This window comes from Nycticebus coucang, chromosome 9, assembly GCF_027406575.1.
Source record: "Nycticebus coucang isolate mNycCou1 chromosome 9, mNycCou1.pri, whole genome shotgun sequence".
Taxonomy (NCBI): Eukaryota; Metazoa; Chordata; class Mammalia; order Primates; family Lorisidae; genus Nycticebus; species Nycticebus coucang.
The window spans coordinates 80,097,404-80,108,629 of record NC_069788.1 but is presented as its reverse complement, the minus strand read 5'-3'; the positions used below and the strand labels follow the sequence as shown (position 1 = coordinate 80,108,629).

The following is an 11,226-nucleotide window of genomic DNA, read 5'->3' as shown; positions in this document are numbered from 1 at the left end:
CTCGTGACAGCTCGAAACGGTGACTTGACTAGAATCACAGGCTCGCTGTCGGTAGGCACCCGGAATATCGGAGACAGCACTTGGGATAAAAACCCCCACCTAGGAAGTGGGAAGAAAAACTCATTCCTAGAGACCCAATGACGGGCGTTACCGGGGAATAGAAAGGGCAGACACCTCCCCTCGAACTAGGGTGCGCACCCGCCGCGGGGACAACTCAGTGGATGCTTTCTCCCCGGGAACGCGGTCTCCGAAGCGGCAGCAAGCAACCGCCTCCGCGCGACCAGGAGTCACCGCGAGGCCGAAGCCAGGCCCAGGCCAGGAGGGGGAGGGGACCAACTGCTATCTCCTCCGAACGCCCAAACCGACAAAACACAGCCCGGACCTGCGCCACTGCCGCTCTCGCGAGACCCGAAGGCAGGTCGCAAAGGCCTCTGGGAAACGCGAAGAGGTGCTGGGAGGAGAAGGAAACCGGGACCTGGGGCGGGAGGAAGGCGGAGGCCGCGAGTGGAGCCTCAGGAAGCAGAAAGGGCGGGGAAAAGCGCGATTGACACATGACTTGGACCAATGAAAAGCGGGATCGGGCGGGCCTCCGGCCAATGGGCAGTACAGCCTCGTACGGGGGGCGGGCGCTCAGGCCGAGGGTAGCTTGAGCGCGGCGGCGGCGTTGTTCAGTCAGAGCGAGAACATTCCAGAGGTGAGTCCGGTGGAGGGGCGCTGGCCCCGCGCCCCCCTGCCCAGTGCTCCCCGCCCCCTCGACCCCCGCGGGCCGCTGGCTGGCGGGGAAGTCGCCTCCCCCGACCTGCCCGCGGCTCACGGCGCCGTCTCTCCGCGCCCAGGTCGCCAGGCTCCGGCGCTGACGGGTGTGGACCCCGGACGTCGCTGGGACAGCCCCTCCCCGCTGCTCGGCGGCGGCACCTGGCCCGGCCGCTCCTCCGCTGCGCTCCGCCTCCGCCGACTCGGACTCGGGTTTATAACGCGCCTCACTTCATCCCAGTCCCGGGCGAGCAGCGTTGGGTTTATGTCTTTATTTGACGAAAACGGTGAGTCGCGGGCGCGGCGCGGGCCGGGGAGATGGCGGCCGCACAAGATGGCGGCGGCCGCCGCGTGACCCCGCCGCGGCGTGTGGCGCAGTTTGGGGGGGCAGGGGGCGGGCCCGGGCCCCGGCCCCGGCAGCGCCCCCGCCCCGGCGCGGCCTCGCCCCTTTTCCTGCCCGGCGGGAGCGCGCGCCGAGTCAGGCCTTAATTGCTGCATTTGTGAGTCATCGCGCGCTCTGGGGGCGGGGGCGGCCCGAGCCCCGGCGCCCCCGGCGGGGTTTCGCTTCCTCCGCCCTGCCGGGGCCGCCGACGCTGGGGCGACGTGCCGGGAATGTGCCCCCCGCGTCCCGGCCGCTCGCAGGGCCGCCGCGACGGCCCTTCCTAGGCGTACCCGGACGCCCGGGAGCCGTGGTAGCCATGGGAACGAGGGCGAAGGTTAACTGTTGTTTGAACAGCGAAGAAAAGGGAGAATAGGTCGAGGTTGGGTCTCGGAGTTCTCTTGTGCTCACTTAACGTACGTTCCAACAAGGCATTCGTTCCGTCTTACGGAAGTGCTGGTTTGAAGTAAGCCGTGGTTGCTGAAGCAACAATTTGTTAGAGCAGTCCCCTAGTTTCCCGTTTTAAAAAATGATGGCTAATGAGGAAGGGAGGTGTGTTTGACAATTTTTAGTTAACGCAGGCTTGGCTTGGGGGAGGAAAGGGCTTTTATCAACTTTCTACCCGTTAAAATACGGTCGCTCCACGGAAGCAGTTGACGTACTGATCACCTTTGGCCTGATATAAATCCACAGCATCTGAGGCGACACAGTTGTATTTTACTTAGGCATTTACCAGAGTCACAGATGAATCAAAATGAAGGGCTTTTATGTACAGGTGTGTCCTGGTAAGTGAGAATGTTAGCTGGTTTACATGTGAACTCCGATGTTTTTAACGTAGGATTAATTAGCGTAACTTACTGGGATGCTGAGCATTGTGTTTCCACTCAGGAATGTTAAACCTGGGGGGATTTTTGAATGTTTTTCCAATTTCTCTTTCAGAGCTGTTGCGCAGCCATTGGTACCTGTATTGGGGAAACATAGCATACAAGCAAGAAGCTTACAGCCTCAGTGGCGAAAATTTTTTCATGTCAGAGACCGAGAACTCTTGCAGTCGTTTATGTCATCCCTTCTTCTCCAGACAGAAGATACCAAAAAGTTGCAATCAAAGATCTCTTCATCTTATCGATAAAGCCAGTAATAAGCCAAAATGTCTGTCAACGTCAACCGCAGCGTGTCAGACCAGTTCTATCGCTACAAGATGCCCCGTCTGATTGCCAAGGTAATGCTGCTCCTCATTTTTGTAGGAAATTGGTAGCTCTCAGATTTTTTTTTTAAAGGTTGCATGTTTTACAGAAGACTACTAAGTTAAAATTCTCATTTCCTGTAGGTTGAGGGCAAAGGAAATGGAATCAAGACAGTTATAGTCAACATGGTTGACGTTGCAAAGGCGCTTAATCGGCCTCCAACGTGTAAGTAAAGCTTGGAGAAATCTGAAAGGACCTATGGTGGATGTAGTTCTCTTGGTCTTTGAGCTGCAAAACTGGGCTTAATTATATTCTGATCAGCTTAAGGTTTGAGTGTGGAACTTTCCACTTAAAACTAAAATAATTTTCCAACTAAAACCTAAAATGCATGGATTGCCTTAAGTTTATGAGACTACCAGGGTAAGACATTTGTTTAATCTGACAATTAAAATACAGGGATGCTTGTATAAATGGATGGATAACCAATGAGTAGTTAACTGTAAAGATGCAGATTTTTCTTTTATTCAAATAGATCCCACCAAATATTTTGGTTGTGAGCTGGGAGCACAGACCCAGTTTGATGTAAAGAATGACCGTTACATTGTCAATGGATCTCATGAGGCGAATAAGCTGCAAGACATGTTGGATGGATTCATTAAAAAATTTGTTCTCTGTCCCGAGTGTGAGAATCCTGAAACAGATCTGGTGAGTGCCTTTGAGGTTTTTGGAAAAGAAAAATCCATACATTTGTTATCAGTTCTGTGATACCACTAAATTATGTTCTTGAGAAGTCAGAACGGAATTATAAATAAGATGTAAAATCTCAAGTTCTGGAGATACTGTCATTTTTCTCTGCTTTTTTTTTTTTTTTAGAAACAAGGTACTGTATGAAAAAATATTTCTTTGTAAAGCTGGCATTTTAGATGACTTGTGAAGATTATGTTTTCACAGAATTGTCATCTTATGAATGATAACACTTGTTTTTACCTTTTTTGGCAGCATGTCAATCCAAAGAAGCAAACAATAGGCAATTCTTGTAAAGCCTGTGGCTATCGAGGCATGCTTGACACACATCATAAACTCTGCACATTCATTCTCAAAAACCCACCTGGTAAGTCTTCACAATGAACTTCAAGGTCTTAACATAAAACTAGTGGGAAACAAAAATGAAAGGTTTTATAAAACCAGAATATAAGGGCCTTTTAATCTTTGTGCCATATTTTATCAAATTGAGGCTTCTTTGAAAAATGTACCATTTTATTTACTATTAAAGGTAAAAAAGAGGCTGCCTACCATATCATGCTATCAATTTTAAGTCCGGTCGTTCTAGAATGGATGAAATTACTATATAAAATGGGTTGTGATGGGAAACCGGCAAAAATGTAGTACTCTTGTGAATGGGGCTTGCCTCATTAAATTCATGTGACCTTAGAGCCTTGCAAGCAACACTCTGTGGCAGATGGTCAAAAGTGTCTGACACAATTTGAGCTTGCTATAGCAAGAAAGTCTAACCTATTCCAGTGTTCTCTCTTTGTGGGATAAGCCGTTATATAGACTTTAACAGTGGTCCACCCATTGACTTAAGCTGGGTTGAAATGTGGTCTTATTTAAGTTCTTGAAGGATGGTGAAGGCCTCATGAGGGCTACCTTTTTTTTGTCACTCCATTCTTAGCCTGAGTGTACCTGTGAAGTATGATGGATGAGTTTGATCCATGTTTTCTGAGGGAATTGATAGCAAAAGGCAGAATTTTAAAGGTGCACGATGATTCGAAAAAAGTGCATGATGGGCATTGATGTAATGAAAGGTAAAGAACTAATATTTCCCTTTTGTTCCTTTATAGAGAATAGTGACAGTAATACAGGAAAGAAAGAAAAGGAAAAGAAAAATAGAAAGGGTAAAGACAAGGAAAATGGCTCTGTATCCAGCAGTGAGACACCACCACCACCAACACCAAATGAAATTAGTCCTCCTCCACATGCTGTGGTGAGTGTGGGGTTGATGGCCTAGTAGGCACTAAAATTATGTAAAATACATGGAATTTGGTTGAAGTGGACAGTGATATTACAGCAGTATTTTGAATTACATTGAACTCTTATATATTTTGGTGGGAAGTGAAGTTGGTAACTATTAACTTAAGAAAACCTTTACTATTTTTTCTGTTAAGGTCTTTGGTCAAGCATTTTGTTTTTGTAAATAGGAAGAAGAGGAGGATGATGATTGGGGGGAGGATACAACCGAGGAAGCTCAAAGGCGCAGAATGGATGAAATCAGTGACCATGCAAAAGTTCTGACACTCAGTGATGATTTGGAAAGAACCATTGAAGAGCGTGTTAATATCCTGTTTGATTTTGTCAAGGTAAAACATTTGCTTGATTTATAAATTAGCTTCAGCTTAATCTTGGGCTTTTTATGGTTTTCAGGTGGGTAAGTTTTAGGTAACTTTAATGGTATCATTTGAATAATGCAAGGCTTATTATCTTTTCTGTTCATTAAATATTCTTTGAGAGTGGTTCCAGATACTATGTTTAGCAATTGTGTATTGTTTAGAAATGAAATTGAAAGGCGTAGTGCAGTTGCTCACACCTATAGTCTGAGCAAAATAGGAGGCTAAGGCAGGAAGATTGAACCCCAGAAGTCAGAGTAAAACTATCATGAAGACATTTTAAAATATGAGAAACAGGTTCTTGGCGAGCAGGGAATAACTCGCATCTCAAGCCGAGCAAAGTGTGCTTCCATTTCACTGGATTCTTGCCCTTTACAGAAAAAGAAAGAAGAGGGTATTATTGACTCATCTGACAAAGAAATTGTTGCTGAAGCAGAAAGACTAGATGTAAAAGCCATGGGCCCTCTTGTTCTGACTGAAGTTCTTTTTAATGAGAAGATAAGAGAACAAATAAAGAAATACAGGCGCCATTTCCTACGAGTAAGCAAATTGTTTTATATTCATAAGAGATTACAGCTGTGTGACCATTGTTTTAACCACTTTCTTTCATTTTTTTATTGTCCCGAAGTGGAGATAATTGACCCACCTTTTACAAGCCTCTGAGCATCTGAAAATGCTGTACATGGGCCCTCATATAGTTAAATATATGGACTTTATGCATTGATATTTTTGAGTTTCCGGTTTTACTGGAACAATTACTTGAATACTAGAATTGTCACCTTAGAACACCTAAAAAAGCCTGTTAATGCCAAGATGTCTATTTACAGTTTTGTCACAACAACAAAAAAGCTCAACGGTACCTTCTTCATGGTTTGGAGTGTGTGGTAGCAATGCATCAAGCTCAGCTTATCTCCAAGATTCCTCATATCTTGAAGGAGATGTATGATGCAGACCTTTTAGAAGAGGAGGTCATCATCAGCTGGTCAGAAAAGGTGGGGAATACATAGTGGGCTCTTGAAGTTCAAAAATATTAGATGAGCTTTTGATATTTTGCAGGAAGAAGAGATTTCGAATACATGTTCTCATTGCTGTATTAAAATGTAGTCCCTGTGTTTGACTGATGTAACTTGCAGGTGATTCCCACTGTGTCAACTTCGTAGTCATAACAACAGGAACGGCTTTTGAATCTTGATTTTTGATCCGTTATTTGCTGAATATTTCTATTCTGTTAGGATTCCAGATTTAAGATAAGACCTAGTCCCCTCATTTCAAAAGGGGGAATTGTATAAATCCAAAGTAAAGTCCTCAGACTAATAAAATTGTACTGAACATTTTTTAAGGCCTCCAAGAAGTATGTCTCAAAAGAACTTGCCAAAGAGATTCGTGTCAAAGCAGAACCATTTATAAAGTGGTTGAAGGAGGCAGAAGAAGAATCTTCTGGTGGTGAAGAAGAAGATGAAGATGAGAACATTGAGGTAAACACTGGGGAAAGAGTTGGCAATGGGTATTTGAGATTATAAAAGGTTTGTGAGCAGTAATGCAAAATGGCAATTTTAGGTTATTTCAGATATAAGTTGCAATAAAATTCAGCTTCTCAGTAATTTGAGAAGTTGTAATAGGGTGATGGAATTGCTCCTACCCCTGACATAATGGTCTATAAAAACTGACAAGATAATGTTGGACTTGTCAGATTTATAAGTTTTTGAACTAACAATTTTGTAAAGAATGATAGCTGCATCTGGGCAGTTTTCTATTTCTGACCACAACTTATATTGATTTGTTTTATAAGCAGATTTATTGGAACAAAAGTTTATAATCAATAAAATCATTTTTTGTCAGGTGGTGTATTCGAAGACTGCCAGTGTACCGAAAGTTGAAACTGTGAAGTCTGATAACAAGGATGATGACATTGATATTGATGCCATTTAAAGGGATGGATGCAACCTAGCTTAACAGTGTAATGCTCTAACTTTTTCTCATTTATCAGCCAGAAGTGCAACATGTATGTGCAAAAAGCTAAAATGGCTTAACATCATGCTACACTTTGTACTAAAAATCTGTTACTGTGAGTGGTCTGTAATTAAGCCCAATGAGACATCTAGGGAGTCCATACACACATCAGTGAGCAGATGTAGTTTGCTTATTTATAGCATGTTTCTTTTTGAAAAACTAGTGGTGGACACATTTGGATCACATTTATGCAGTTATAAAAATATTTGAGTTTGGTCATTCCTTGGATATTGGCTCTGAATGACATAAGCTGAAGCAGTAGGCTTCTTTTTAAAATGTTGCACCATCATTTAACTGATAGTATTCTTGGAGTGTGTTAGATATTGTTAGGTGCTGAGACTGTAAGGAGGTCTTCAGCAGAATGTAAAACATAAGCTTATTTGTAATTATCTTATTCAGCCATTAAGAAATATAGTACTTAAGTTTCCTCTAGTCCCTTAAATTGACATCTGGTAATGTACATTCTGAGGTAGTCTGATCAAATGACAGTGCAACATCTTACTGAGAAGTAAAAGTTCTGAGCGTCCTATAAATAATTCTAAGAGTAGGACTTGAAACTTGGAATTGTGTTTTTTTCAATTTGTGTACACTTGCCCCAAATTGTTGTCTTTGAAGTCATTGTGCATTGCACGTTGGATGAGCCAGGGAAACTATTACATTAACAAATAAGCAGTTTATGTGTATAGTGGTTGCTTTGTACTGAGATGAAAACTCATTTTGGGGGTGTGATTAAATATTAAACTATGATTTTACTTGGGGGAAACAGGAAAAGGTGCACTTAATCTCTAGGAAAAACTAAGCATAATTTTTCAGCTTTTACCCTTATGGTTTAAATTATAATTTCAAGATGTTTAGACTTTATCTTTTGTTCAGTGTGTATTTCTTTTCCCTTATGGTTTATTCTTTAATGCCTTTTATACTTGGACATGTAGCTTATGTTTTTTAGATTCTGGTTGCTGTCTTGCCAAAATAAGTGTTAACTGTTTTAAATTTGCTTCTTTTTTTTTTTTTTTTTTTTTTGCCCCCAGATGTCATATTTAAAAAGAACGCTAAAAGCATATTTCTAAGTCAGAGCCTCTGTTCTGTTGTAAGACTTGGGATAATTTTTACTTCATATTGAATTCAGCCAGGCTCTCAAAGAAGTCTGAAGATGGCCACTGAGTGCAGGTGATTGGCCTGACCCAGCCCATCTAGGGCTTTACAATTGTGCTCAAAAGAGTTGATGATAACTTGTGAAACAGGCTAATTTAAACTCAGTAGGGGTTCTGACTAAATTTCAATAAACACCTTCACAGTAAAAACTTCATTTTAATTCCTTTCCACAATAAGTGCACAGTGGAAATTGAGAGTGCATATGGTTTTGTTGGGAGCACTGGCTTATTCACATATTGTTTCTTTGTAACCCCAACTCACAGATTGAGACTTTAATATTAAACAAATATATGTAAAATTTTTTTGCATTGAAATTATATAAACATTGGATATAATCTTGTTAGCTTGGTATTTTAAGGAATTGAAACCTAGCAATCTTATTGGAGAGGTAAGAATTGATCTCCAGCTGCTTTCTGATTCTGATGAGAGTGGAATAGGAACCACATTACCTGGAGGGGGGATGTGCTTTGACACACCAAAGAGAAGACATTTTTGCAAACTCACATGTTGCCTAGGTTTCAAATTTTTGCTGCAAGGCCGATTTACTTTCATTAACTGAAATTCTGGTGATCTAAGCTAAGTTGCATTCAGCATAGTCAGTGTCAAGCTAATGAGGTTTTATTGCAAAGCTTTTATTTTTAATCTGAAGGAAAACACGTTTAGGGCTTCTAAACACTAAAGAGAAAATTTTGGCTTTAGACCAGTGTTCATTCTGGTGCCAAACTTCCAATGAAGTTCAAATTCATACAACCTGAACTTTATTCACAGGTTATCCTAATAGAGTAATTCTTAACTTTGCTCTATTGAACTGTCTTAAAATTTCCTGTTTCAAACAGCTAAGTTACTTGATTAAAACAATGTTTAAAATTATATTTTGTCTCTGCTTTAATTTTAAATTAACCTTAAGTTCTCATTTTATAATGATCAGAGCTTTGAAATTTGCCCTATTTTGTAGCTGCTGCTTTGAATTCATGCTGGACTTTTCCTTCTGTACTTGCCAGCCCTACTCAAACAGCCTGCGGCTTATTTCATTAGGTCACTGGCTTTCTTTACATCCTGTGCTTATTCTGTGAACTGTAAATCTGCCTCAGTTATATAGTTCCTGCTTGACTAGTGCCTAATAGGGAATTCAGACTTCAAATGTTACATAGCTAAGTAACTGAATATAATATCTCTAGTGAAGACTGAGGGAATGGGAAAGATAGCTTTCTCTAAGCAAGTCCATTCTGAAGTTGACAAACTTATTAAGGTACTAGGTTGGGTCCTAAAGTTTGGGGGAGGGGCAGAAGGTATTTTCTGTAATCAGTTGCTTCCTGTCTAGGGAAGAGGCAGATTGGGATTGAGCCGTAGCTGTTAATTCCGATGTACCATGCACTGATTCCAAGCATTTGACTTGGAGATAAATGAAAGCTGGCTCTCACCAAAGAGCAGATTACTGGATTGAACCTTTTCCATTTTTTCTTACCTCAGTCCTCAGACCGGTCACGTGTATGTAGGTTCTGTTGTACCAGGGTTACTTATCTAGTCTGACTCCTATACCTAGCCACTTAAAACATCCCTCTTGTACTGATGAGATGCATCTAAAGCTGAAAAGTTCTGTTCATTTAGAACTTACTTTTAGTAACAAAATCATCAAACCATAATTTAAGGTATTTGAAATTTAGCAGGTCTGCAAACTGTGCTTACAAGTCAACTTTTTGTAACTGCCATAGCTCTGTCTACTAGTATCCCAGAGTAACTGGGAAGTTGCCTCTGTTCCTGTGTTGTCTTGGGGATTTCAGTTTTTTTGTTTTTGTTTTTTTTTTTCCTGAGGCAGTTTTAGTATGTCGCCCTCGGTAGAGTGCTGTGGTGTCACAACAACCTCAAAACTCTTGGGCTTAAGCGATTCTCTTGCTTCAGGTGCCCACCACAACACCCGGCTGTATTTTTGTTGCTTAGCTGGCCCGGGCTGGGTTCAAACCCGTCACCCTTGATGCATGTGGCTGGCACTATAACCACTGTGCTACGGGTACTGAGCCTACGTTTCAGTTTTCTGACCACTCCAGAGTTTCACAGCAATCTTAGTACCAGGAACAAACTGCACTAATGCAGTGCTTATGTGATTCCTCCTTCCTGAGGGGTCTGGGAGTCATTCTTTCATCTCTGTCTCTGGTACACTATATGGAGCTTGGCTCATAATGATGCTTCATAGGAAGAGTGACAGGCATATGACTTGCCAAAGACCGCCTTGCAGGTTTATTTATTGGTGTGACCTGAGAGCCTTTATCAGGTCAGGACAGGATTATGTGTGTTACCCACACCCTGGGGTCTCATTTTGGCCCAGAAAATGTCCTTTTTAGGAATTAAATCTCACGTCTTTTTATGGCCTTGACTAACTAGTGTGGGTGGGGATGTGGGAATTAGAGCCACAGGGTTCTTGAACCAGGAAGTGGAGTATTCTGTTCTCAACAAGGTGAGTGGGGTCTGTGTTGGCCCTGCTAATTGATTCAGTGATTTCTTAGGGGAGTGGTAGTCTCTTGGGCTTTGGGATCAAACCTGGGCTCTGGCCTCAGCCTCCCTGTGAAACAAGGTGAGTGTGTTTCTGTATCTAGTAGTGATGGTATCCTCTGTGTACAACATTCAGAATCCTGTTGGGAGCCTAATGCTCTGGACAGAAGTAATCCCTGGCTAGGGTATTTGGGGAAAAGTATGTCTAGATAGAGGATAGGAGGGTATTACATGTGTTGGGACCTCCAGACATTTGGAGCAAAGTCACTGGAATAGGAGCAGTGGGCAGCTGAAAGGGAAGAGCTGCTTGTGACTGAAGTAGTTTGAGGGTAGAGTTTTTGACTCAGGTAGCCCCCTTTTGTCCTATAGGTGGTTGTCACCAATATTCATTGTGTCCCAGCCAACCCAGGTTAGTGGATACATACTGGCCACACCCTTCTAGGATCCCATAACTTGAAAATAGCACCTTGGACCATTAGGCAGCACAGCCAGGGCAGCCAGGAGCTCGTGGTAGAGATGTTCCATCTGCAGAGGGTATGAAGTGGCCCATGTGGGGAAAACAGGCCCCAGAGCCCATTATGATATTGTGGTTCCAGGGACTGTGAGAGGAAGGACTTCCAGGAAGGTAACCTGTAGCCTAGCTAAGTGAAGAGGGAAGGGCAGAGTGTAAAAGAGGTAGGCGAAGACTGATGTGAGATGAGTGGGTGAGTTTGACCAGGCTGATGTGCTTCCAGCATTTCTAGTACTCTGCTGTAAAGTTGACCTTTCCAAAGTACATGGCACAGGGATTGGGTTACGCATGCACTTAAGGAAGAAACAAGACCAGAGTAGATGGCTGGCCCAAGATAACAGCAAACCCACATGGGGACTGGACACG

The 11,226-nt window shown here is 42.8% G+C and overlaps 1 protein-coding gene and 1 non-coding gene across 2 annotated transcripts; both read left to right on the top strand.

Annotated features, from left to right (window-relative positions):
* Nucleotides 1–435: 435 nt before the first annotated feature.
* On the top strand, nt 436–8,731 carry EIF5 (eukaryotic translation initiation factor 5). The gene is made up of 12 exons (XM_053601251.1): nt 436–694; nt 837–1,040; nt 2,072–2,351; nt 2,460–2,541; nt 2,849–3,021; nt 3,316–3,427; nt 4,158–4,300; nt 4,515–4,673; nt 5,079–5,240; nt 5,528–5,692; nt 6,041–6,175; nt 6,540–8,731. Exons 3-12 carry the CDS (start codon nt 2,280–2,282, stop codon nt 6,627–6,629), a joined length of 1,293 nt encoding a protein of 430 aa, XP_053457226.1. The 5' UTR covers nt 436–694; nt 837–1,040; nt 2,072–2,279; the 3' UTR covers nt 6,630–8,731.
* On the top strand, nt 3,757–3,881 carry LOC128595206 (small nucleolar RNA SNORA28). The gene has a single exon (XR_008382855.1). It is a non-coding gene; the product is annotated as a small nucleolar RNA SNORA28 (small nucleolar RNA).
* Nucleotides 8,732–11,226: the final 2,495 nt, after the last annotated feature.

Bases quoted from the DNA above. Each gene is read 5' to 3' on its own strand.
- EIF5 (XM_053601251.1), top strand. From the start codon at position 2,280: ATGTCTGTCAACGTCAACCGCAGCGTGTCAGACCAGTTCTATCGCTAC. The intron at 2,352-2,459 runs GTAATGCTGCTC...CATTTCCTGTAG, and splicing joins TGCCCCGTCTGATTGCCAAG to GTTGAGGGCAAAGGAAATGG. The intron at 3,022-3,315 runs GTGAGTGCCTTT...CTTTTTTGGCAG, and splicing joins AGAATCCTGAAACAGATCTG to CATGTCAATCCAAAGAAGCA.